The sequence below is a fragment of the Brachionichthys hirsutus genome, chromosome 16 (genome assembly GCF_040956055.1).
Source record: "Brachionichthys hirsutus isolate HB-005 chromosome 16, CSIRO-AGI_Bhir_v1, whole genome shotgun sequence".
Lineage (NCBI taxonomy): Eukaryota > Metazoa > Chordata > Actinopteri > Lophiiformes > Brachionichthyidae > Brachionichthys > Brachionichthys hirsutus.
Window position 1 is genome coordinate 4,806,078 of NC_090912.1, and position 27,445 is coordinate 4,833,522.

Genomic DNA, 27,445 nt, shown 5'->3' on the forward strand with positions numbered 1-27,445 from the left:
GTACAAATATCTAAGCTCCACTATGATACTGTGCATACAGTATTCACACAACACCGAGTAAACACACTTGTGAAATTCAAGAGTTTTGAAAAAGATTTCCATTCGATTCTTCATTATTTCAGGATTAATTTGACAGATCCGTCACATGACACATTTCATCATGACTTCTGCAAAGACAGTTTCTCCTGGTGGGGCCATGTAAACCTTTATACAGGCTTCAAACCGCTAAAGAGAAGTAGTACAATCATGCAGTTCCCTGAGAGGTTAATCCATCTTCCCTGCTTTGGCAGCCTGGTCAGAGGTAAGGGAGTAAAGTCACCGCTGATGCGTTACAGCATTTTACCGCAGAAGAGAGAGTCCAACAGGAGAGACAAGACCTCATCTTTTAAAGGAGTCTCCATCTACAGTGTCCTCTGGTCATAGGCAGTCCCTGCACAGCGCCACCTGGCCACTACGATAGTCTCTGCAGGGGCAAAGACGCTGGTATTTGGGGCTGGAGCCAGCACAGCTGAACAGCAGCGGGTCGTGCTGCATGCCGCATTCAGCGTGTTCTGCTGAGAAGGCAGGGAAGAGGTGGTTCTTCTCAGACTCCACTCCCTCACACTGAAGGTCCAGCCTGGAAGCATTTAAAAACACTTTTATTCCACTAATGCAAAAAAAAAAAAAGTTTTTCAGACGAATTGGTCAATTCACATATTATTCTATTGAGGAAACATCTTACGCGTTGAAGGCCTCCTTAATGTTGATGAAGCGATACAAGGCCGGCTCGCAGATTAGCCCCACGCTCTGGCACGCCTCCACGCACGACTGGTCCTCCAGCGAAGCCAGTAGGCGCAGCGCGCTTAAGGGTGGCCACGATCTGTAGTAGCTGACGTTGGATGCCCAGGCAAGGATGCTGGAATTGGGCAGGAGGATGAAAGGACTGGGAGGGCTACCCAGCCAGGCAGCGGACAAGTTGATGGGTGGAAACGGAGCTTCAGGGGAGCAAAAGTCCTGCAGGGACAGAAGATAAAATGACAGAGATAAGCGTGAAATTACTGACGCATTAACCTGTCGTGCAAGATAGCATATACTAGAAAATACATAGTCACATAGATTAGACATACAACAAAACATCCAACTTCCAGACACTAATGAAAGAACCATTACACTATGAAAAAAGACGTTTATGAGAGGTGTAAAGTCCTCATCCATCCTCCAGGAGATGATGCAAATGAAGTTTTTGCAGCCAATGGCTGTTTAGAGGCAGCATTAGGTTCCCTGATCGGATTCCCCCCTGTAGCTGGGGCAATTCATAACGGCCAGGTAATTATATCTCTGGACACGTCCCACTGCCACTCAAACCTGTTTATTAGATAGGCTCATAGTGCACACAGGCAATAACTAGGCTTCCTCCTAGACACAGGCCTTACTGTGATGAACACACACACACACACACACAACAGAATATGAGGTATGGGATGGGAAGACCGAGTCAAATGGATATATCGGTAGGTGGAACGGTTTAAAGTGTGGGAATGAGTGCCTTTATTATTTCTTTGACTTCTTCCTATGGAATGGACCATAATAGACATTGGTTTTGCTTTCAAACAGCGTTTCTCGATTTAGCAGGTTTGGCAGCAAGTCCGTGAAATTGATCGTGAAATTAGATTTCCAAAGAATGTGGGGCAATTACATTTTCACACAGGGCCAGGTAGGTTTCGATAGTTTTCTCCCTTAAGAAATGTAATTATCATTTAAAGTCTTCATAATGCATTTACTCAGATTATCGTTATCTTATTTCTTGTGGGATGCAGCATTATCATTGGTTATACCTCAACACAGATTACTGTAAACCACACACTAAGATGTGCTAATTATCATTTCCCATCTTGATGCTTGTTAAAGTGGATAATATCTTCATATTTACAGTCCTTAAGGAAAATCATTGAGAAAAATTAGGCATTGCGTTTATCTATTAAGCTTGCAAGTGGAGCCTGCAAAGACTTTAATAGCTGACCCTGGCAGCGCAGCAAAATGATGGACATCTGAAAGTTTCAAGGAGAGATCTTACTTACACAATACTTCAAGGAACTTGTAAAATAATGTTTTTAATAAATGGTGCAAACATGTTGAAATGACTGCAGTCAATCGCTACACATCGCTGCACCAGTAGGAAGATGAAAGTTTCAAATACAAATGATGATGATGCATTCACTGACCTCTACAATATTGAAGAATTTTGACTAAACTTATCTAGAATCTCAAATAATGAATTGTCTCAGGAACGAGGAACAAACACACACACACAAGAAGCACCGACAAACCGTTTCCGGCTTCAGAAAAGAGCCAATTAATTATCCTGCTCCCGTCAACAGCGCGATGAGATGCCTCACAATGAATGCTGCTCTAATGAGCACAGGTGAACACGCTTTCCATTCTAATGTAGAGATGTCACACCTCCTCCCCACATTCTCGCGCCGCGTCTTTTACAGATGTCAGCAGATGTGAAATAGAGAGACTTTGAGCAGTTCGAAAAGTCGCTGTTTGGTAAGTGACACGTTTGACAAGTGAGCGGCGACTTTAAATTAGAAGCAAATGAATCAGTCTTACTGCTACATGAGTTAGGCGCAGGCATGAAGATGAAAGATGCGAGTGTTTTGAGAAGGTACAGCCTTCTACGCTTGAACATGCAGATCGCCTTAGTCAAAGGACTTCAATGAATATTCAGTGTAGAAGCTATAATATGATCCCAACCCCAATGCATGACAGTTTCAAAGGTGGGTCTGGAAACATCCCACGTCTCAGTCCGGCAGAGGAAGGCTTTGTTCCGACACCCACCACCGTCGTAAGCATGAGGCAGACGCTTCCCTCCGGCAGCGCCAGTTTGCTAATGTTCCCGGTTTTACATGCTGCAATGGCCTCCTTCAAATCAATTCTGACCTGTTGAGTTCGAGGCCCACCTGATTCTGAATGTATGCATCAACTCGTTCAAGCATCCCCTCACAGGTGTACTCATAAGGCAGGAAAGGCTCCACCTGCAAACACAGATGTGCACAGAGATGAAGCAACAGAGGGGTGTGAGTCTGTGTGTGTGTGTGTGTGTGTCCACAGAGCCATCGTAATCAAAGGACCTTGACTTCCAATAGTTAATCAAAGCTGACATATTCATTAGTGTAATTGTAAAAGGCTTATATCATGCCACGAGCCACACATTAAAATCAATGGCCTCATACATCACAGGTGGCAGCTCGGAAAACTGATTGCGTTATTTTTAGTCGTGACTAAATCAATATGTCAAACAATGGATTGAACCGACAGCTGATCTCTGGTCAGCCAGCGCTGCGGAGGCCAGGTGGTGGCGCTTCTGTTTGGGCCCGTCACTCATTGTCTGGCTTCTTTTGGCAGCAAGATTCAAATTCGCTGAAAGGGCACTAATCAATAGCGTATCCTTTTCTTTCAAGTGTTTTGAAACCAATTCTGGCTTTCTTGACATAAGTGGGCACGAAATACAGAAGCCAGGGATAGATTTAGTCCAAATTCCTAGAGCAGAATCCTCCCTGGACGTCCTCGATGGCAGCAAGAGGGAGATTTCTTTGTTTACCATCAGGCCTCCCAAGCGCCGCGGCTTTTAAATTGATAAATGGTTTCTTTTAGTCTCGTTTTCCTTTCAGCACTCATTTAATGAAATGTGTCTGGCACTTTATCGGCTAGTCTGTGATACAATTTGCCTTATGGGCATCTTTATATCATAGAATCAGATAAAGAGAGGGAGAAAAAGATGTTTCACAGCATTTTTTTAAACAATGGTACATTTCACGTATACCAAAACAGATTGTATTGCTTGGCAACAAAAAAAAAAAACCCATCATGGGTGACATAAAATTGAAGTGGAACTTCCTGAGGTGGGGTCCCGCTGTGAGCAGTCGTGTCCAGAAAAAGACACAAACACAGCCGGTGAGAACAATTTAGGGCTTTTTTTTATGTTCAGGTTCTCATTTCCTCATTTCCATTATGCACGGTTGCCATGGTTCCATTAAACTCTGGGGCAGCAGTGTTTCAGGAACATTAACACCAGAACAGCAGAAAAACCTTATCTTAATATATTCCTATAAGAACTATGACCTCGCCTTCACCCCCATTTTGGATGAAATAAATTCGAATGAACATTTTAATTCTGATCTTAATCGGTGTTCAAAGGTGGATTTTTACAATTTGTACTCTGAGATACAACCAGCAAAATACAGAACCATAATAAAAATAGCAGTTATTATCAGGGATCCCTCTCTCTCTCCTCACCTCAGCCATTCCATTTCCAATGCTTTTTGCTAATGTAGGATGAAATACGTTAGTCAGATGCTTTTTGATAGCTTTACATTTAGAGCAAAATATCTAAAACCTCCAATCAAGATACATATCTTCTTTTTTTTTTAACATTTCATTTGTATATTAGAGACCATTAGTCTCAGTGAGTAGACATTTTTCAAAACTAGACAAGTGAGCTAGTGTCCACATTAACTAACCAACCAGGTTTGCAAATGACAATAAAGAGACACTTAAAACATTTTTTTTAGAATAATTTGAATCAATTATACAGCCATTAATCACTTATAATTGTCAAGAGTGCAGAAAATAAAGATTGTTTTTAATATAATCTTTCAAATGAAAGGTGAAATTATTAGATTAGCCTAAACAGTCAGTGTAATTACATTCATTTAATTCTTCCTTCCCACAGGAACCTATAATATTATTTTGCCTGGTTAGCACACCTGGTGCTGCGAGAGGCTTGGTTGAGAGCTTGAAGTTGTTGAGGTGACAGATTGAGCACAGCGTGATTGATTACTGTGATCTGCTGTAGATAATGCTTATACTGCCTGTGGGACTGGCCTCTGGAAAGCTGCCACGCATACACAGGCGTATGCACACTTTACCTAAGTTCAATATCTCCAGTAATTAGCAGGGTAGGCAGCAGAGAGGGAACCAGCTAAGCATTTTCTATATGTCAGATGCATGATTAAGAGCTCTATTAAAGGCTGGGAGCATTAAAAGTAGGCCAAACCACACTATGCATTGTGCAAGAGAAAATGATCATCATTATCAAACTGCAGTGTAAAGTTTAATATGGTACACTATTAGAAAGTCCGTTTTTTTTTTTTTTATGAGTTTGCAAGAAAGCACCAGAAACTTAACGTACATTCATTCCCATGATCTCCCGGATGGTCGTGTCAAACTCTGCAGAGTTATTGAAGTCGATCGTGATGACATGCGGTCTGCCAATATACTGCTCTGCATATGGATGCTGAGAGGCCACCTGGGGGGAGGGGGCGGGGGGGATAGGTTATGTGGTTGCTCTCTGAAAGTGATAATAATGGTAAAAGCACAGGCTAAGAAAAACATGATCATCCTACCTTCCTGGACGTGGGCTTCCCCCTGAAGAATGCATGATTGAGAGAGCTGTGTGGAGGATCAAACCTGGGCTGTAGGAAGATGCAGCCATTGGCTATAGCCTCTAAAGGGGCGGGGCCTTCGTAGGGGAAGCCAAAGCCAATGAAGAGCTTGACATGAAAATGAAAAAGGAGATAGAGTTCAATGACATGAGATGAACCATTCAAGTGTTTAAAATGAAGCCACCCTTTTCTCCAGTTGTGCACCTCCCACCTTGGCCTTCCTGAGGAGCTGCTGCAGCTCCTGCTGAGGCAGCAGACCATGGTTCTTGACGAAGGCAGGTACCTCCGGCGGACGCTGCGTCTCATAGTACACCGTCCCGTGGATCTCCATGTAGCGATGCAAAATGGACAAGAACTTCTCCTTTCCCTTTGAAACATACACCGAGTTAATAAGGAAATAATAGGAGGAAGTATAAAGAAATTAGCTTTTAGTCCGTGCAAACTCTGGATACTGTCGCAATTTTTCCAAATATAAGGGTAGACATTGCATTTAGCAGGATTACAGAAAAACCGCTGAATGGCTCTTGCTGAAACAAAAATCTGAAGATGTGTCTTGGTCTAACTTAGATTCCATCAAATTTTGAGAACAATACGGATACCCGTCTGGATACAAAAAAAAATCCGGATTTTCCCATTTACTTATAATGGAGGCTTTTTCCAAAAAAAGCATATCTTTTAAAATATGCATTCAATTCACTCACCTAAAGTCACAGCCATAAAGGGCTACACTAGCATGCAAAATGTCTTCTGGATCTGATCCAGAATGAGGTCAGGAATGTTTTTTTATTTTATTTTAACATTGAAAACCCCATTTATGGATTCAAAAATCCGTTCAAAATACTTCGATTCACTTTTACTTTTCATGGTTGGCGTGTAAAGATACCAAGAATAATTTAGAATCTTTTGGTGATGATCCAGATCACCATGTGGACGGTGTAAATCTAATTGGGAGGGGGTCTACTGTCTCTGGGTGATTTTCTAGTTGGGGTTTATTTTCCATTTCCTATGGCAGTGCTCCTACTTCTTCTGCTTAAATTGTTCCTTTCAATATTGTGAACATATTGAAGTCTCTTTTCTACAAAAATCTCATATTGTCAGTCATAGAAACATCAGAGTCAGTCAGAGAGCATTTCACATGTTAAGCCACAGTGAACAAGTCTGATATTTTTAAGGATTCATACGAACACAACTGACAAACAGTTTTGGACAGAGCGGAGGAAGAATCTTGGTTTGATGATGCCCATGACAGGTAGGTGTACTTACTTGGAGCTGTACGGAGCCATCAATGATGCATTACAGGGTGAGGAATACAGAATGTTAATGGGGTGAGAGCAGAGATTGAGGAGGAGGAAGGTGGGCAGAGACAGACAGAAAAGAAGAGAGAAAATATGACATCTAGTATTTGTCTTTCTTTCCTGTCATGGGAGCTTAAAAGCGCCAGAAGCTCTCTTGTGAACGGCAAAATGAAATGGAAGAACACGCTGCGCTCAACGAGCGGTAGTTCATTGTCTGGAGAGACCGAGATGCTGCCGGCTTCTACAGCGCCACGTTTTCAGACTCTCAGTGCAACGCTGCAGCTAAGAGACGGAGAAATGCTGTGGCAGCTTAGGAACAAAGAGCCAGTCGGATTCAAGCGAGGCCAACCTCAGGGAAGGCTGCAGCACACTTCAAAAAGGTACAGTAAGAGAGAGGAACCTTGCCAGTGGCTGGAAGGGATGATTTCCTCCAAACAAAAAAAAGCTGTTGTTCCTATACCATCACACCTCAGGCCACATTCCCAGAGGAGCAGCTTGCAGCATCTACTGGCTGTTTCACTTTGTCTGAGGTGAAGGTTCCCTGAGAAAAGAAATCTATTCTGATTTAATCTGATTCACTCAGACAGTTATGAATGCTAAAAGCATATTAAATAAAACATTGGCCTTAAATCTGTCTGTCATGTGTACAGGTATGAGTGCCCCAAATGAGGCGCTGAATTGAAAGACATACGAGGCATTACATATTAGAACTCTTCGATGGGGGGGGGGGGGGGGGTGATTAGGAACCGCTGTGTAGTGTTGGAAACCTTTCATTTTAGAAGGGATGGTGGGAGCACAGCTTTAATAGAGTCAGACTCATGGGGAACAAGCCCAGGGGTGATAGGAAGCCGCTGAAATGCCCTGTCAAATCGGAAGCTCTGTCCGGGTCATACAGTAGATCATTTTAGATTCATAAAACGGCCTCACTTAAAAACTCTGGGTCAGGTTCATCGTGTCTGGGACAATAATCTCTTCTTTTTATATGTTCATTGTAAAGGCAAGGTGTTCACCAACAGAATATAATCACAGGTTCGATGTGTAGCTCAACCTTTGGGAACGGCATGCCGATACAGTCTTGAAGAACAATTACGAAAGCACAATTCCGTTTGGTACGGACATAAATCTAATCTCTGCAAAACCACTTTGCCCTCGCAAGAGATTAAGAACGTGCTGCAAATGAGGCTGCAAATTGAACGACAGTACATTCCATGAGGTACCGTGCGATGACTGACCTTCCACATGTTCGCTTCTTTGCCGTACACAACGGCCATATTGTTAAGCTTGTTGTGCTGAATGTTCAGTCTCTCCGTCTCATTCAGCTCTTCTGCCACGAAGCCCATAAAAGAGTTATCAGGAGTGTGCGCTGCCGAGGAGAAACAAAGCAATGCGAGGTTACGAGTCCAATTTCGTGTCTAGGGGGGGGAAAAGTGATTAAACCGAAGGAGCTGTTGTGGATCCACACAGAACAATAAGAGCAATAAATATTCACTGCTTATTTCAGTACTGAACTAATGCAATGCACAGGGTTGTATTTTCCCAAAGTTGTGAGTTGTGGACACAAAGCAATGACAGCACAACAAAAAAAACACAACATATTGCACATTGGAATACAGTAATGTCAAGAGGGACGGGGAGGGAGCGACTGCATTTATAGGGCATGTTTAAACCTGCGATTAAAGCAGACATGGCTCCCAGCATGCTAGAGAGAGGGGCTGCCCCTGCTCAAGCTCGTTCTACCACCGACTTAACCAAATCTGCCACGAGTGTGTGTGAGTGTGCGTGTCTGCTTGTGTTTTTTGAACATTTCTGTGCGAGCGTCGCTAATGGTGCTTGACTTGGTCAGTGGCTTTAGGCGCCTGCACAAGCACAGCTGTTCAAAGCAGGTTCTCTGCTCCGTTTGTGTCATCGATGCTTCGCATGCTGCAGCCTGAGGACTTTATGAAGGTGCACAGTCTGCTCATTGCAACAACACACACACACACACACAACCATGTATTACAACAAGAGCACATCTTCAGAGGAAAGAGAAAAAGAAAAAAACACATACGGAACATGGTCATGTACTGCTGCCCGTGAAGGTTCCAGTACCCCCAGTTGGTCCTGTAGCCGTGCAGGGTGGCATACTCCTCGTGGTTATAAGCAGGCTCGGTGCCGAAGGTGTCAATCACTCGGATGTGGCACCTGGAAAGAAATAAGAAGTAGGCTGGAAGTGAAACAGCAGGAAGTGAGAAGTAATTTTAATGTAAGGCATGCACGGGCCAATAATGGCATAATTACAACATGAGAATGAGAAAATCAATGCAGGAGAGAACATTCTTCTCATTCTGACCTATAGCAGCTTCTCTCTCTCTGCACAATAACTGTCTCGTCTCGGTTTGTAAATCTGTCAATCGTGATAAGTACCCATGTCCCCACTGTCAGCGCCACACCCCGCGGAGCAGTGTTTGCACCGGCCTCAAGGTGAGACTTCACGTACAGTCACCATTGGTTCTGTTAACAGGTCCTGACAAACACCTGACACCAGTGCTGATCACTGAGATGATGTAATCACATCGGAAATGCTTATTTAAAAAAAAAAGGCTTAGGATGTTATGAGTTTACAATGAGCAGTGAATACTGTACACACTGAAGAGCTGGAAAAAAAAGAAATAGAAAAAACAATTGATGCAATCAAATCTGAGATGATTAATAAAAGTCTGTGACTCTCATGACTGTGAGGGCAGGAGAGGAAAAATGATACTCTGGCTCTGCAACCTACAGGAAGATGGAGTAATGGTGGATTGCTGCCCTTGGATCAAATCAGTCGAGGTTTTAACTGGATCCGTGCCAGAGCCCCATTTTACAATTTAAAATGCAGGAGGTTTATGAATAATGTGAAATATGAAGCTCTGCCGTTCATGAATGCAGCTCGTTTCTCCTTTCGTGTAAATTATACAAATCAATCTACTTAATTGTACACCATATGATAAGTATATTCTGTCAGTGTGAAAAAAATCAGAATCCACACAAGATTTAGAAGGAATACCTAAATCATGGCTTGATTTTGCATCAGGACTGATTGGATTAAATGATCCGTTCTACTAAATGCAATGAGGAAGGATTTTACTTGTAAAATGGGACCGCTCCAGTCCTGCTCAGTTATAAAAAAAACTATTTCTAAATAACATAGAATGAGCTTGAACATCCTGACACACTGTAAAAAGGTGCCTCATTCATTTTAGCAGACAAGCAACCAAGGCTCCAATGCGATGCGTATAAAGAGCAGCTGCTTGATTGATCACTGTGCAAAAGAGCCAAATTGGATCCCCTTAAATAGAGAATTCTGCTGCTGCACAGTGGAGTTCCTGGCCTGCAACAGCAGCCACCCAATAAGTCAATACCAGAGCATTTCCACCAGAAGCCAGTTTGTTGGGAACAGAATCTGATTCAGAGAACAAACAAGTCCGCACTGAGCTGGTGAACAAACAGACATGACACACAAAGAGAGAGAGCAAAAGACTGACTTGTGCTTCCTCAGTGACAGACCCATGTGCTGCTTCATTTGCTGCAGGCCATGGTAGTCCGTGTAGATGATGTCGAAGGGCAGCGGTCCGGTCAAAGGGCAGCTTCCTCTACCAGGAGGGACCCCCAGAAACCTGAAGACAGGGTCAGATCGGAGAGGAAGGATTGGCAGTGACAAGCGTTTCAACCGGCTCCAGGAGAGCTGCAGTCATTTCTTTACAACACTCCAGCGTTGTTACCCCAGCAGAAATGAGACACCTCACAGAGCAGACTCCCAACGCTGCACTGGGGGAATATTAACGTGGACAGATATGATAGACGAGGCGCGATGAATCATCCCCCCTGAAATAATTATTAAACTGCTGAAATAAAAAAAAGTCTGGATGAATCAAGTCAGGCAAGACTTTAAACAGGTGAATATCCAGTTTCTATGGGACTGTCCTACTTTTTATTGCAGCTGTTCTGTGCAATTTACTTCATATCTCCAGGAGAGTGTGTGCGTGTACGTGCGACAGTGGAAAAGAGAGGGCGAACAAGACTTTGAGCACCAGTATGGTTGCTTTTAATGCACATTTTACTTGCTGAGTCTCCTTTTGTCAGGATACCAGCCAAGGACTTACAACATAAATGGCAGCTTCAAGAAAGCCACAGCAAATCCTCCTAATTCTTTCCTTTTCCATTGTAAGCACTCTTGGACTTCTTATCCATTCCACGCAACGCTACGGATGGCACTATTCATCTGTCTGCACTGTATGGACAGCAGCTGGATGGATGGCTGGGAATTTAAAGTGACCCCTAGACCGATGAATCAGCCGGACAATGACTTTTTGACTCGCTGCAGCCGGAGCAGGAAATTAACATTTATTTACTTGCATTGAATTCTCTCAACAAGTACTGGATGGATTTACAGTAAAGTTGTACTGCCATTTTTAACACAATTTTGTTATGTTAGCATAATATCAATAAAGAACCTTGAATCTTAAATAGACTTAAATTCCCATTTGGCGGATTTAAATTGGCGTTAATCTCCGTGTTTGCTAGAAATGGATAGTTTTTAATGAAACTTGAAGTAATTTTTCAATACTTCTCATTTTATACTGCATGTACTGTAAGATTGCTTTAAACTGTATATTAAATACAAAAATATCATCATTATGAAGGAGAGCTGCTCTTAAGGCCCTCTGCTGTCTTATCCACTGTGATGAGGGGAGCAGAAAACTTTTACTCAAGCACCACCGTCAGACACAACTTTGTATTGGTTGCTGAACATTATGGTTTCTGCCAATAGCTGGTGTTACCGTGCCAACACAATGACGAATGGCGAACACAGCCTCAGGCCCGATTATGTAAGACACATGTTTGCGCTCTGTCCTTCCTGCCTTGGTCTCGGCGATTAGATGTGTGTAGGTGGATATTTTATTGTTAGAAGGAGCTATATTATTATTATTATTATGATTAGACTTCAGCCTGCTGGTTCATCGTGTCCGTCTTCCCATTAATGAACCTTTCCCTGCTGCTGCTTTGCCTCTTTAGGGTACAGTAGCTGTAAATGTGTGGAGTACAGTGGAGCCAAATGGTATTACTTTGAATAAATTACTTGAAGTTTTTTTTTGTTTCTGAATTAGTGCAGCAGAGTGCCAGACTGCCGGAGGAGGCCCGTCTGGTGGATGTGTTGTAGCATCCGAGCATAGACTGCACTGAGGTTTGGTCTTTTGAATTTCAAAACACATTTTTTAATACTTTGCTTGAAATAGCTTTACAATACAATCATATTTCATAGCTTCATTTTATGCTGTGTCATTTAATCTCTTATGGCTTCACGCTCAGTGCTTTGTTTTTCTAATACAGATTTTCATTTTGAATGGGTCTCTGTAGTGTAGTCCCTCAAACCCTCTCATTCCGTATTGACGTTGGCATGCTCACGTGAACAGCACTCTCTTGATTTGAAATTCCTTGCTCTCACATCCCCTTGCCTCTTGCATAATCAACGCTTACATTTGTGAACTGGTGCATCGATCACTATAGATAATAATGACAGGAATATAGCATGAATAAAAGCAGACAACAACAGCTACAAAACAAACCCATGTTAGTAAAAAACAGCAAAGAGATCAATCTGGTGTCTGCAATAAGAGAATACTGTACAGCTTCAGAGCATGATGTGTTCAGTTGAGATATTGCATTTGCCAAACATTCACCAGCTCTGAAGCTGCAGGGTAAACTTTGTTTCTGTATATGTGTGTGTGTGTGTGGGTGAGAGAGAGAGAGATATTTCAATCAATAGCCGGTGGTGTGCATGTAGCAGGAATGTGTGTTTTCAGTGTGTCTGTGTGCACGTGCAGTTTCACTGTGTGAGTTCAAGCGTGACGCATGTCCTGTATGGACCCTCAATAGTTTCATGCCGGCGTTCATTAATGGGACGTATTACAGTGAATCAGTGCAGAAAGTGTGCGTGTGACTCGGCTGCGCTCAGATCCGCTGAAGCTGCCGCTGTTCAGAGATGTAATTGGATATATGCAAATCTAGGCAAACTTTAAGGGAAGCGTAAAGTGCATTAAGGAGCTGGGAGTGTGCACATTTGTAGTGCATTCTCACACACTACACTATAACACATGAGCACACGTGTATGTACAGTATGCACACATGTGTGTTTTCAGTGTGTCTGTGTGCACGTGCAGTTTCACTGTGTGAGTTCAAGCGTGACGCATGTCCTGTATGGACCCTCAATAGTTTCATGCCGGCGTTCATTAATGGGACGTATTACAGTGAATCAGTGCAGAAAGTGTGCGTGTGACTCGGCTGCGCTCAGATCCGCTGAAGCTGCCGCTGTTCAGAGATGTAATTGGATATATGCAAATCTAGGCAAACTTTAAGGGAAGCGTAAAGTGCATTAAGGAGCTGGGAGTGTGCACATTTGTAGTGCATTCTCACACACTACACTATAACACATGAGCACACGTGTATGTACAGTATGCACACATGAAAAGGCATTTTATCCTGCCTTTCATGTGTGCCTCTAGTTTCTAGTTTCTTTATCAATAAACCCCATGAAATGGCGAAAACCAACACTGAATATATCCTGCTAGTTGCCGCGTGCAGACGACATCTGATACAGCATCCATAACTTCAACAGTCAGAAAACCATGCTATTGCGTAATGGTTTCATTTAATATAATGAATATGGCAAATGTCGTTTTGTTCCTCTCAACAGAATAAAGGCATCTGTGAGGAGGCTCAGTGCCGACCAGACGCAAAGCCTCTCTTCATATATTAGACATGGAGTTAGAGACTCGCCTGAGAATGAATCAGACTGCCCGCATCCATCACATTAATAACATGTGGCACTGTGTCTGACTTTATGGTTCTGAAGGTGTTTTCTAAAAGGTTTTGCATCGGTTGGCAAACAGGCCTATGCTTCAGCAGGCTCGTACAGAAGAGAGTTAGATGAGGCAAATTCAATAACTTTGCTCAATAAAAAGATAAAATAAAGACACACATGAGCAAAAACACTGAGAGTCACTTTAAGGACCTGCTTGAACAGCAGAGTAGAAATAAGTTGTGGGAGAAAGACTGTAAAAAACACTCATTTGCTGCCTTCCACTGGCAAAAATGGCACTTTCCCAGTTTCACCTCATGAATCAATGCAAGTGGTTCCACAGGCACAAAGCATTATTGTGAAGAGGAAGAGTGCATATGTTCAGCAGGGAGGATGAAGATGTGTAGCGGCTGAGGGCTTGCAGTGTGAGGGGAACGGGCAGCGAGGCGGGAGGTTGGTGCGGCGCTGTTAGTGAATCAGATGGAATCGGGTCTGGAATGTTAACCGACCACTGGAGAAGGCAGGACAGCAGAATAAAATAAAAAAAGATGTTGTTATGATCAAACATAACAGCATGTGTGTGTGTGTGTGTTTTATTCCTGTCATTATATCCAGCTCCCGGGCTTAGGCTGGTGGACTATAGAGAAAAAAAATAACCCCTGGTTTAACAACCGTAAAACATTTCTCAGCTGAAATGATCCCACTCTCCGGGCAGCTTTCGTATTTATAGGGCAGAAACATGATGAAATTACCTGCTGGTTGTCTTAATGCACTCTTCCGGCTGCTCCACAGAGGCGCAGCTGACAAATGTCTATGCATAGCAGCACAAGTCAGAGTTAAAGTCAAGGGGGAATGCCTGAGATACAAAATTATGCGAAAAAAACATTTTATTTTCATGTGAGAACTATAAAGGTGGAGCGATTATGAGTGGCATACGGGCCCATCCTGTGTGACGCGGCTGTTAAAACATTGATGCTGCTTTTTTTTTGTCCATCTCTGGATCACAGCACTCCTGAATGTCAGCGTGGATGTTCTTCAACCCAATGAAGCAACACCGCTTCTCTCCCTTCTCCTTTTTCTCGCTCCATCCTACCCCATCTCCACCCACAGGTGCTGATGCACGATGCTCCGTCGCCGGGTAATTACTCGTGTCGCTCTAGGAGGAGATTAGGGGGAGATCCCTGAGCAGAAGTGACAGTTGTCTTTGATGCTCTGTTTTCCAGGGGCCGGTGTTAGTGACAGGAATGATGCTACAACATCTCCGTCTCCACCTCAGCTACAGACAAAACCCAGGAAGGATGGCGCTTCCATTTCACGTGGATTCATCTTTAGTTTTTGTCTTCGCGAGGGATTGGTAATTCATTGTCGACACACTTTGCATGATTATTATGGTTTCAAGCCTACTTTTAATTAACAATGTTTGATAGCTGCTTTTCTCAAGCAAGGTTTAAATGTGGAAGAAATGTACTGTTTAGATACTGCACCTTAGCGGAACATCTGCAGGGGGGGGGGGGGGGGCAAGACTGAGATTCTGCTGTAGAGAAAGGTGTGCGAGGAGACGTGATTTGTCAAAGCCGCACAGCAAAGGGAGGATGCCAGCCAAAGCGATGACTCCAAGAAGCCACCGGAGAGCACAAATGTTGGCAATTAGAGGCAATTATGTGATGCAAACCCAGACCTCTCTACTCCCAGTTTTACTGAGCGTTCAAGTGTGGCTAATCTGGGGTTTAATTTATCACCAATCCTGTCCACACATGAGAACCACAGGAGACCATCTTGCAATATTAAGCTCCTTTAAAAAGCCTGGGTGGGAAAGTGAAGAGTAGGAAGTGTAAATAGATACAAGCCTGGGGGAATCTGCTCAAGCACAACCTACATAATGATTTGTCAATTTAATAGCATGTGGGAGAGTAAGGAATGAAGACAACGCTGCCCTTTTATATTCATTAATAGCAACTCTAAGGGAGATTTATGGATGTTTTGAATCTGCCATTACCAGGCCAATTTGAAAATACCATCAAAAGTGTAATATATACACATAGGATTGTGTGTTTTCAGGGCTGCGAGCAAAGAGGGAATATGGAAGGAGCCGGAAAAAAGATGCTTGACTTCAATTTCAGCCCTCTGTCATTATTTCTCAAGGTAAGAATTGTATGACCAGCCCTGAGAGAAGACCTCGACGCACTGTTCTAAATGTGGATAATCAACCCAAATAAATAACTACAATCACATGTACTGTAACGGCTTCAGAACTTTTGAGTCTGTCAGAGCTTGCATGTTGTCGTTTTTTTTTATACTTCTAATGGCTTTCACTCTGGAGACAGGATGCAGCGATTCAATACACCATGACACCAATTAGTGGGTAAATAATAGTGTGCCTGGCAAAAGCCTTCCCACTGCACCGTCTTCTCCACCTCGCTGATCTGCCCAGTCTGTTCATAATCAAAGAAGCTTTTCTTCACCACTTGAAACGTTAAGATCAAAGCGCAGCTCCAACGCAGCATCGTCTTACCTCTTTCTTTACAGCAATGAACACAGAGAATCCTCAATAACAAGCGCAAGATGATTGCCAGTCTGTCTTCTCCACCTTTATATCGCTCACTGACAGGAAAGCATCAATAGTAAATCTTAATCCAACGTTCGTTTCGTTGACCAGCCTGCTTGAAGCTGAAGCAGTTCAGGAAGATTGCGATGTCACAGAGAGGCCAGAGCGACAATCAATCATAATTTTCAGATGAAACCATCTGTCTGACAGGAAGACAACATAATATATGCAGGTATCCATCAGGATAACAACTTATGATTGTGATTATGTGCAGGGAGAATGTTATCACTCTGCAGTCGGCAAGCCGAGGCAGGAAGGAGGCGGGAAAACTGGAGCGATGCCGTCAAGCCCTCAGGCCGAAGCAGCGCTTTGCAGGAAGGACAGATAGCTTATCTCAAAGTGGGCAAAGGCGATTGAAAACAACGCGAAGGCCGGCAGAGCCACGATTGGACTGCTCTTCACTTGCAGCGCATTCAGTCGAGGCAGAAAAGCATTTGTGCTCAAAACAGGCTTGCGACAATTGTTTGCACGTTCATGAAATGACGGATGATTCTTGCAGAGATGTTGCAAAAATATTTTTATTGCGCAATAATGACAGCCGTTCTGCCTCCAGCTTAAAAGTGGATCAAAGAGGAGTACGTTGAGTCAAAACTTACCCGTGCAGCTCCTTGAGAGAAAATGAGATCTTGAGGTTGTGTCCCAGCACATGGAGGGATGTGACGATGTCAGCCCATTGCACCATCTCACCCAGAGGACCCCCCTTCAGCACCTTGGGACTGAAGACGTCTCCAGACTCCTCCGTCAGGAAGCCCACATGAACTAGAATCTGGACGCCGAAGAAAGAGGAAGTAAAGACAAAAGACAAATGGAGTACAAGACTGCCTCGTGTGTATAGTTCATGCAAAATGCACATTTATTGTGAAACACTAGATTGTTTTTTATATCCAGTCATTTGAGACATTTAGTTTCAGCCCCTTGTCCAGCCCTGCACAGTAAATATCCGTAATCTGACGCTCTCGCAGTAGAGATTAAAATGAACCCTTGCGATGTTCGGACAAACTTCCTGTTCATAGTCTAACAGGGAATTTAGAAATGCTGACAGCTTTCTCTTGAATTTGGCTGATTCATGTTATTTGCCAGAAAATCTTCGTTTTATAAAATGTGGGGAGGCTTTGAGAGGCATCACTTCAAATCCTCAAAAACTAATCTCTCCGCTGATTACACCAGCATGCATCTGCATGAGCCAAACGGGTGCTCAAGCATGCTTTTCATTCTTCTTGCTAGAAGTGGCTAAATGCCTTACACTAATTAAATCTAAAAATTAATCTATGAAGGGATTTCCCCTGCATGAGGCGCAACACTGCGGCCTGCAGCACCCGGCATGTGGAAGAGCCACACGTCAGAAAGAACGGCAGCAACACAAATGCCAAATGTGGCCAGGCAGATGTCTTCATTTGGTGGAAATAGGGACGAATTAATGGACTGAAATAAGCAGATGCTTTGGCGTTAGCACCCTCACGCAGGATCAAATTAAACAAATTAAACAGGCGTGAAATACCCAGGGTCTCCCCACCATGGCGACAGTACGTGCAGGGGGATCCAGGAAAAGGTAAACAGTAACTCAAAGAAACAAAAAAAAACCCCAGCAAGACAGGAAGCAGAGACGTTCCAAAAGTCATCTCTCTCGCCACTCTGTTTTCTCAACAGCACTCATATTTAAGCAATGGAAGCCAAGCCTGCAGGGTCTGTTAAATGGACAGTAACCATAACTGTCAAACACTCCATTACTATAAAAAAAAAACTCTCTCGCAGCGGGGAAGAGGCAGGCATTTGGGAAGAAGCGTATAATGTTATTTACAGAACAGGCTGTGATTTAGCCAGCCTGGCTGATGAAAGGAAGTGATGAAACACGCAGGCAGATGAACACCAGGATGTTGTTGGCTCATTTGCAAAAAGCAAAACGCTACAAACGACGCGCTTTGATTCTTTTTGTGTGTCACTTCAGCTTCTGGAGGATCCAGCTGCCCACATGTGTAAAGCGATTAGGAGAAACTGACATCGACAAAACAAAGCGTAGACACGTCACTGTGAAATGTACGCCTGCATACTTTACAACAACCACAGGTTTGGCAGTGTGTGACCTTCCCTGAGTGTGGAGTGGTCCTGATACACACTGATCATTTACCCTGCCTTGCCGACATCATCTGGAGGACACGTGTCTGTCTATTTGTAGGACGATGCAGTACATGGATGGTGCAATATCATATAAATGTTATATAAATGTTTTAACATGTGTACCAGGAGGGTTCTAATGTCACTGCACTTTCATCATACGTATGCTCTACTCCAGCAGGAGGTGCTCTTTAAGACTTTGTGGAAATGTCCCTTTAAATGTCAGAGAGGAAAGTGCACCAAAGCAAATCAACACCTGCAACTTCCTCTGCATCGTTATCTATTTGGGTCTCGCTGAGTCACTTTAACATTCTGCAATTCACACGGAGAAGCTGAAAATGAAAGCCAAAAATGTTACTCCAAAATGTCACCGCTGTTCTGGTAACTTCGACTGGCACACAGGGGTGGGCAAACCTTTAGACTCGTGAGCCACAATGGGTTCTAAAATTTGACAGAGGCGCCGGCCCAGGAAGAGGAGTGAGTGTTTGTGTGAACTATTATAAATGACATGTAAAAGACAATACATGAAAGGATTTGGCCTTTTCCAGGTAGCAAAGCATGAATATGCACGAATCATTGTAGAAATTAAAGGGAAAAGGTCAAATGAATGAGGTTTAATTATGATAAAAATGTTATTTCATTAAAGAATTTGGGCAGGTTCGCAACGCCGGATTAAAAACCAAGAAAATCTGTTGAAATCTAATAAAGGACATTCCACTGGTCCGTCATCTGCAGCCACAACAATGAAAAAACAAGCAAGTACATATTTGTCCTCTCATCCAACGCTTTCATCCTCCAGCCCATGCAGAAGGCTTCATATTCACCCTTTTCTGCTCTCTCCAGTGGTTGCGGAACTTGTCATCCAGGCGTTGAGCGGCAGATGCCCACTGAGCCGCCAGCCTGCGTATGCGTCTCTTCATGAAGCTCAACGATTCCTTCCCAGTGCCCACCTGCTCCAGCAGCATCCCAATGTCAGACTGGAAAACAGCCTGCATGACAGGAGCAGCAGAAAGAGGAAGAAAATGAAGAAGAGGAAGCGGCAGCAAGGCGACGATGAAGGAAGAAGCAAAAGAAGCCAAAACAAGAGCGATGGCAATGCAACAAAATGATGAAGCAATAAGAAGGGATGATGGGAATAAACAGAAGAGGGAGAAGCAAGAAGGAAATTAGGTGGCAATAAAGAAGGTGGAAAATGTAAGAAGAAGAAACAAGGACAGGAAGCAGCAAGAAGAAATAATCACGTTGAAATGCCAAACAGGTGACGTGACATTTTCATGTCAGTTTTTCATTTATTTGGCTCTGAGGCAAAGGTTCCACACCTGCAAATATAAAGGCTGCAAATTTAGAATTCAGATTAGACTTGAATAAAACCGTATGAAAACTGCTGTTTTCTCCATTTAAGACTGTAAGCAGTTAAGACTGACTAAAGCTCAGTGAGCCTGTAATATCCTGTTATCTGCTGTTAGAAGACAGGCTGCCTGTGGGATTCCTGGATCATCCTGATAAATAGTCTGCTTTCATTTCACTGTGGAAACCATAATCACCGGATCACAGCGCAGTATCGGCTCTGCAAGTATTAATCAATGTACGGAACTGCAAGGAGCACAGAGGATATGCAAATACTGTACAGAAAAATAGACAATCCACACAGACAGCGTCTTGCATGTAAACACTAAGAGTGAAAGCGAGGGTCTCTCCAAGCTAGACGCAGTGTGCAGAAACGGATCACACTCAATACAGATGAGGAAAGATTTTTATTATTCAGTGGTACTATTCTTTCAATCTGTAAAAAGACGTAAAAGCCTTTTTATTCTGACTCAAAATGTTATAAATATTTTTTGAAACGATCCGGTTAAGGGTTTAATTGCTGGGAAGCAACTCAGAGCCGTTGTTGTTATGCTGTTAAATGCACAATTGTTGCCATGTAAAAAAAAAAAAAAACGTTTACTTGAGTCACGAAGTGATTATTTTTTTTTTTAACAGCATCTTTGGCATTGCCCCAAAGTCTCTGCAGCTTTACCTCCAAGCAGGACATGAACTGAACACCAGCCAGTCACCAAATCCTAGCAAAAAATGCCAGCGGCTAGTAAATTTGGTTGGATTTGAAATCTAAATGACTGGAAAAGGGCATATCAGGTTACCTGTCTCTTAGGCGGAGGCTTCAAGGTGGGTGTGGCAGTTTGATTCCTCCAGGCCAGTGGGGGGCAGAACCACTCCACCTCGCTCAGGTAGATGAGAAAGGAGCAGTCTGAGCCATCCACGCCGTAAAAAGAGTAGCAAGGGTCTGATGTCCAACGAGCACGCATCCACTGCAATGGTACGCCATGCGTATACTGAAAAGATGGCTCATGACATTTTGCATTGAAAAATCCAGTTTTTCTTATATTCCCTCACTTATTTCCAGACATCATACCAGAAAGAAGCTAATTTTAACTTTCATTGTACACACTCACTGCATTTGCACAATGCGTTTCTATGGTTTGCCATTCAGTGTCGTCACCAGTAAGATTTGTCGCTCACACAGCCCGGTTCCTCCACAAGGACTCTTCATACATCCCGTTATCGTCAATAGAATTTATGTTGCACCGGGAGAGGAAGATGGGATGCTTGTTCCGTCTGTGGAATTTGCTGATATGTGCCTACGTGCGATACGAGGGACTTACATCCATCTTGCTGAGACAATCCGGATAACGGGGGTCTTTAGGAGTCTCACATTGTCCGAATGCGCCATCCTTAACTGAAGAAAAGAAAGATGCAAGGCGTTTATCAAAACCTGCACATACAGAGAAACACAGCAGAAAGGTGGTTTGGATTTGTTCAGTCAAAACATGGACACAAATGGGTTTTACATTTGATTGATTAAAAACTAATCATAATATTGTCTAATTAACTGTAAGTCTAGTTTAATTTTGCTTTAAACACCCAGCTCCATCTGACTTGTATTTACATTTATGTTCTGTAGCTTTAGGTCTCCTGATTGATCATTGATCAAACAGATCTTAACAGCATTTCCCCCCCCCCCCCCCCCCCCCCCCCCCCCTTTGTCTACCTGTCCTTTACGTTAAAGCATAAAATCCCCCTGCCTATGGGATGAGCAGCACACGTTAGAGCTCACCAACAAAGCCTCCATTCATTGCTCCATTTTTGCTTCCCTTTCCATCTTTTCTTCTTCTTTTTTGCTTTCTTTCCCCATTTATTTCATTCCCTCTTTCATTCTACTTGAATTAAAGGAGCTCATCCACAAGCATCCTGCCACGCATCGAGTAGAACAATCACGCAAATAATAAACAACCATTTGGTCTGATTAGTATGATAATAATGACAGACCTCTTTTTATGAAAAGTGCTGCTAGGTCAGATCAAACCTTATATAAATACCTTATGACAGTAAATTATATGACGACATTTAAATAAAACAGTAGGCTTCATTTTCAGTCATAAAGTACAACTTGCTCGACACAGGAGAGGGATGGAATTGCGAATTAAATTGCATTGTCTAATTTCTATTGGGTGCCCAAAAGAGGGACTTGCGAATGAAGGGTAATAAAGGGAGCAGACAGGCCTGGGGGGGGGGGGGGCATTACCAAGGCAGTAATCCATCCTAATGATTTAGATATCCTGCAGTCATCTGGTTAAAATGTGTCAACAACAAAGGAGCACTATGTCTCAGAGGAGTTTTCCCACCCTGACAGACACAGCTGATTATTTGAACGGGTAATGTGGCGTGAATAATGTCTGTCATCTTCTATGCCATCAACCAGGAGGTGCATATGCTGTAAGACATGAACCACATTCAAGTGTTAAACTAGATCCAGGTTGGACAGCTTGACTTAAGTGGGAGGAGAGAAGTGATCACGCCAGAACAGATGGATCTGAAATGTCTGTATTTGGTATATTCAAGGTCTTTGAGTGGGTAGCATGGAGGCTGTGTGTATTTAAGAAAAACAAATCAATTAATGAATCATACCTCGGTTGTTGGCCAAGCTGCGCTGCAGGATCTGCTCTACTCTCACTGCCATATCAGACATGTTCTGGGCTATGGCCTGAATTCGCTCCACCAGTCCAATGGGCTGGATCCTGATTACGTACGTCACACATAGACAGGAGTGCACACAAACAGGAAGAGGGAAGCTAAAAATATTCATAACAAATATAACAAACATGTCCTCAGTGTCATCAAGCGCTTTCTAAAGAAGCCGGAGTACTTTACCTCTTTAATTCGTCAGTCAGCGTATCTTGTTGTCCTTCCATATTTCACAGTAAGAGCAAAGTTGTGGGAGAAATGCTAATTGTGTAGAATGAGGCATGAAATAGAAAGGGCTTTTAAACTGACACATCATTTATTTGTTTAGATTTAAATAAAGGACACATTTTCCAGCAGGTCCAGAGGGAAAATAAAAATAGAAGGTTGCTGGAAAATGTGTTTTATTGAATTTGACCTCTGTGGCCCAAAAGCTTTTGAAGAATGAGTAACTAATATTTACAAAGAAGAAAAACACGTAGCAGATGAAAAGCCCTGAAAATAGTCAGTTATGGCTAAGAGGAAAAAGAGCTTTTAATCGAAACTGTATTCAGTTCAGGGCCTCAGTTTTAGGAAAAGTACAAATTAAAAGTACAAAAAAAAAAGTGTCAGGCAGGGTGACGGTTCTGAGCCGGTTCTGATGAAGAGTGAGGAAGAGCATGATGAAGTTCACAAGGGAAATGAACAGCAAATGCAGAAACAGGGGGGAGCTTCCTTTCTGCAAACCAGAAGCCGATGGGGGCATGAGAGCAAGGTCTGTTGCCAAGACAACCGCAGAGCACCCACATCTCAGGTCTGGCAGCTTCAACTTGTCCAGCAACATCTTATGTTTTTATTCGACAGTCTCTTTTATTTCTCTAAATGCCCGAGGAAAGGAATGAGGTTTATTCTAACACACATCTTCTTCTTCTTCAACATCAGGTTTCCGTAGCAAGCACCTGCTCTACTGGGATGCCTCAGGGGGCTATACTCGGTCCCCTTCATGTTTATTTTTTTTTATCTACTAATATGCTAAATAGGTTTACCCTTAGCCTACTTTCTTGGTTGGAGAGTGTGTCGGGTTATTTTGCCGTCTGCTTCAAATTCAGCCTCGAGAACTTTTAGCTGCTGCCATTTAACCAGGATTTTCAGTATCGTTTCATCACCACTGGCGATACTGAAGTCATCGCCTGCAACACGTTTCAATGTTGCCGATAGAAAGTTGTAAATCTTCTGATATTCATTATTTAAATTAGAGCCCTTTTGATTTTCCAACAATAGAAAGAACAGCTTCTAATTGAACAAAGTGAGATTATTTTTCATCCGCTTTTGTAAATAAAAATAAAAATATTATTGCCATTCAAACACACTCCACCTCGAGTGTACCTCTTTAACTTACCATGCCTGACATCTTGTTTTTGACAATAATCTTTAATCATAAAGAAGGAGAAGGACAGTGTAGTGCCTCCACCAGTTGGCTGCAATTCTCTGCTATTGTGCAGGTGATGCGATTCCTTCCTCAGACATCAACCTTACAAGGCAGCAGGTAACACTAGCTGGTACCCGACATAAAAACACGCCTGACAGGCATAAGAATTGGAAAAAGGGCATTAGGAACCCATATTTTATACCTGTCCAGGGCGGAGATGAGCTCATCCAGCCTGTGGGTTTCACTCGTGTTGCCCAGCTTGGAGAGAGCATCCATCCTTTTCATAATGACCTCCAGCATGTCGCTGATTTTTCTCAGTACCCCACGAGACTCTTGACCACCGAGCACTGGAAAAGACACGGGCAGTTTTAAAAGACAATTTAATAAAAGACACATTTTTTAAATATTATTCAGTGAATGTTCAATGTAATTCTCCTTTTCACCAAGGTCGGGTAAGATGAAGACTAAAATGGGAAAGAAGTCAATTTACAGAGAAGATGGAGGATGGAGGAGCTGACTAAATGAAAATGTGTCGATGCGAGTCTGAAGCCGTTGCGGTATGGTACAGTGCATTTCTGTGCAAGTCTTACATAAAGGTCAACAGAACAAAACAATCTGTTCCTCTAATTTCAAATATTTGCCTTAGTCTCATGTGATTTACTCTACCAGCCATGCCAGTGCACAAACGCACTCCATATTACAAACCTGTGAAAAGGTCACATTTGAAACCAATTTATTTTACGTCTGATTTGTCAGTTTGTTTGTTTTGTTTTGTTTTTTGTTCACGACAATATGAACAGATCTCCCGGGGCCAGCTTTCCAGCAAAGCACAGAAATGGGCAATGACGATATTGGTTTGATCAAATTATTACAGGCCCGACTCATGGCAAGGAACAATAATGCTGTTAGCAAACACCTAGTTAATTAAAAAGAAAAAAAAAACCCAGATACAAGCATTAAGGTCAACACACTGCATCACTACAGTCCAGTTTAATCTCGATCCCTCTATTGTGTAAAAGCGCCACATGCAACGCATACAAGGAATCATTAACATGCAATTGCATCACTAAACATAAAAGACCAAAGAGCTCAGAAAAAAGGTATTTGCTATAAAAAAAAAAAAAAAGCAATTTTTGATGAGGGCAATTCAAATAATCAAGAAAAATTAGTCCACTCTCGGGACCTGCGAGTGAAAATTTAGGATGGAACCTGGAGAAAAACTGCAGCAGCCTCATTTTGATCGTGGGCACACGGAGTGAAAATAAAGCCTGACCTCTCACTGTTCTCTCATCACTTGCATTAGTGTTTAGAAACTGCATCGAGTGCAACCTCACTTCTCCTGTCAAAGTTCATTCATCACATCCTGGGGTGAAAGCCACCTTTCTCCGTCAAGACATTCTATTAGACTACCGGTAAATAAAATAAGGGCAAAGAGGAATCTTCTTGGTTTGTGTGTGCGTGCATGTGTGTGGGTGTATGTATGTGTTGTTGAGGTATACAGAAAGTTAAGCTGCATCAGAAAACATAAAAAAACACAATTTGCAATATTCCAGCACCAAAATAGAATTTGCGAAGGAGAACCCAGATATCCACCCAGATCTCGTCCTTTTATTGCCTTTCCATATTTTCTGATTTGCCTCGGCAGTTTCTCGAATGTCTTCAGTTACACTGGCCAAAAGACGTCTCCCGTTGAATAATTCAGAAGTGATACAACAATTCTTCCTGCTGCAGGCAGCATGAGGCAAATTATAGGAATCCCCTTTCAGACTTTATATCAGATGATTACGTTATAAAAGAATCATGAAAAAGGAGACGTGATTTAAGACGGAATAAAGTCCTCCGTGCTGCTCAATGAAGATACTGTCCAAGTAAACAACGTCTCAATCATCTAATTCTATAAAAAGAATAAGAATCTATTTATTATAGACACAATAATTATAGACTATTTGCTGTGTTCCAAGAACTCCGATCGGCTGCAGTGAACTCGCTGCACTATTTCTTAACCCCTTTGGGCTCAAGTCTCAGAAGAGCACATTTCATCACAGCAATGTTCCTCCTCCAGACATTGCGCCTGTAGATCGCCGTTACTGAGCCGAAACAGTGCAGTTTTTTCCCCCCATTGTTTGTTTTAGAACTGATCCTTGTACATGTTTGCAATTAGCTTGCCTTGTACATGTTTGCTCTCAGGAAATATTGGCTAATGCGTGTCCTTCCATTGCTCGGTCCGGAACTCCGCCAGCGGTGCAGCAGGAGTTAATGTGAGACTCCTATCGGTCATTCCTCATCTGCTGGTTAATAAAAAGGGCCGATTTAGCAGCAGCTAATCTCACTTAATGACTCAATTTTGGAAGTGCCACAGCAAAAATCGATATTATGAACAGGTTCCCGTCACCTCACCATTTGGACTGGACACTGATCAGCCAGTAATAGCAGCTGCCCTTTGGCAGGCTCACTGGCTACGCCACTGAGATGCGCCGGCAAGGAGGAATTACTTAAAATAAGAATTTCAACAGCATTTTAAATCGCTGTGAACAGACAGTATTTTTCCAAGGCTACGTTCTGCGAGCTGAGCTTACCTCTTCAGCAGCTTTGAGCCAATTACTCTCCTACTAGCAATTGAGCAGTCGTGTGATACTGTACGTGTTTGCAGCCTACACAAAGAGATTCGATTTGAAACTGGGCCAGAAATGCTCTCGTTTTGTTTAAATATTGCCAAAATAAGTAAAACAAAAAACATGTTCCTACAGTCTCACTGTAATCCTGACTGTCCACAATGTTCATTTAGCTTTCGGCTAAGTCCGGCAGGGCTACAGCGTCACCAATAAAGCAATAATTCTGCTATATTAAAGTCTTTGAAATCTGGAAATGGCAAAGAAGTCCTTCCTCTATCAGCTCTGCCTGCTTTTTCGTCTTCACACCATTTCTATTAAAAGTGCCTTGTAATAAAAGCGTCAAACTTCTGGTAGATTAGTGTTTCGCTGCGTTTCAAAAGTTCACATCCAGTTGTGTGTGTGTAAAGCTCGGAGAGCCTCCACCTGAACCAATTACCCGGCACAGGAAATGAGAAGCCAAAGAGCGAGACGTGGCACCGCCTTCATCGATTGGTTGATCTATGATTCATTCCTATGCGGCCCCTGAAAGACTAAGCTGTCCACAACTCTCAGGCAGCAACAGACCATCTTCCGTTCGTCGTTACATTCTGAGAGTCCCATTGAAGTTCACCGCGTCGTAATAAGCAGAGTGTGCGCACGCAGCTTTTCTCATTAGTAGCCCAAAGCCTTGAACGTCTGCAGCTCACATGTTGTGTTTGGCTTGACATAATGTAACATGCTGCTGGATTAGCTTTCTCCACCTGTCACCAGGATAAACTCATAAACTCAGACACCCCCCCACACACACACACACACACACACACTGCAGCACAGATGGATTAGCCTCTACCCTTTCACCCCCCTAATTCAAACATGTATTACAGACCAGGCGGAGCTTCTCTCCTTTGTCATTGAAGGTCAATTATTCTCAATGCAGCCGTCTTTAAAACGAGTCTCTCTGTAGTTTAAATTAAAAACAGACTTTTTTTCCCTCTGTTACCTCCTCTAACCGTCTCGCCATCAACATGTTCTGCAATGTTTACTTACGCCGCCTGCTGCTACTCCGAACAAACGCGGCCTTTGATTTATTGATTTACCAATAGCTATAAACTAAATTCTCAATTCGTGTTATCTGTTCCCGGTGGGGGGGGGGGGGGTGGGGGGGGGTAAT

General features: G+C 42.9%; 1 protein-coding gene across 1 annotated transcript in view; it reads right to left on the bottom strand.

The window, feature by feature from the left end:
- Positions 1-417: 417 nt before the first annotated feature.
- LOC137905727 (alpha-1,6-mannosylglycoprotein 6-beta-N-acetylglucosaminyltransferase B-like) overlaps positions 418-27,445 on the bottom strand; it is a 31,947-nt gene continuing 4,919 nt past the window's right edge. Inside the window, exons 3-18 of the mRNA XM_068749979.1 lie at positions 23,886-24,030; positions 22,222-22,331; positions 20,919-20,992; positions 20,397-20,564; positions 19,080-19,244; positions 16,740-16,909; positions 10,225-10,356; positions 8,769-8,902; positions 7,954-8,084; positions 6,690-6,695; positions 5,638-5,793; positions 5,388-5,534; positions 5,174-5,290; positions 2,943-3,017; positions 722-993; positions 418-616 (exon numbers count right to left, since the gene is read on the bottom strand). Of these exons, the coding sequence (XP_068606080.1) occupies positions 418-616; positions 722-993; positions 2,943-3,017; positions 5,174-5,290; positions 5,388-5,534; positions 5,638-5,793; positions 6,690-6,695; positions 7,954-8,084; positions 8,769-8,902; positions 10,225-10,356; positions 16,740-16,909; positions 19,080-19,244; positions 20,397-20,564; positions 20,919-20,992; positions 22,222-22,331; positions 23,886-24,030 (2,201 nt within the window). The remainder of the gene's footprint in view (positions 617-721; positions 994-2,942; positions 3,018-5,173; positions 5,291-5,387; positions 5,535-5,637; positions 5,794-6,689; positions 6,696-7,953; positions 8,085-8,768; positions 8,903-10,224; positions 10,357-16,739; positions 16,910-19,079; positions 19,245-20,396; positions 20,565-20,918; positions 20,993-22,221; positions 22,332-23,885; positions 24,031-27,445) is intronic.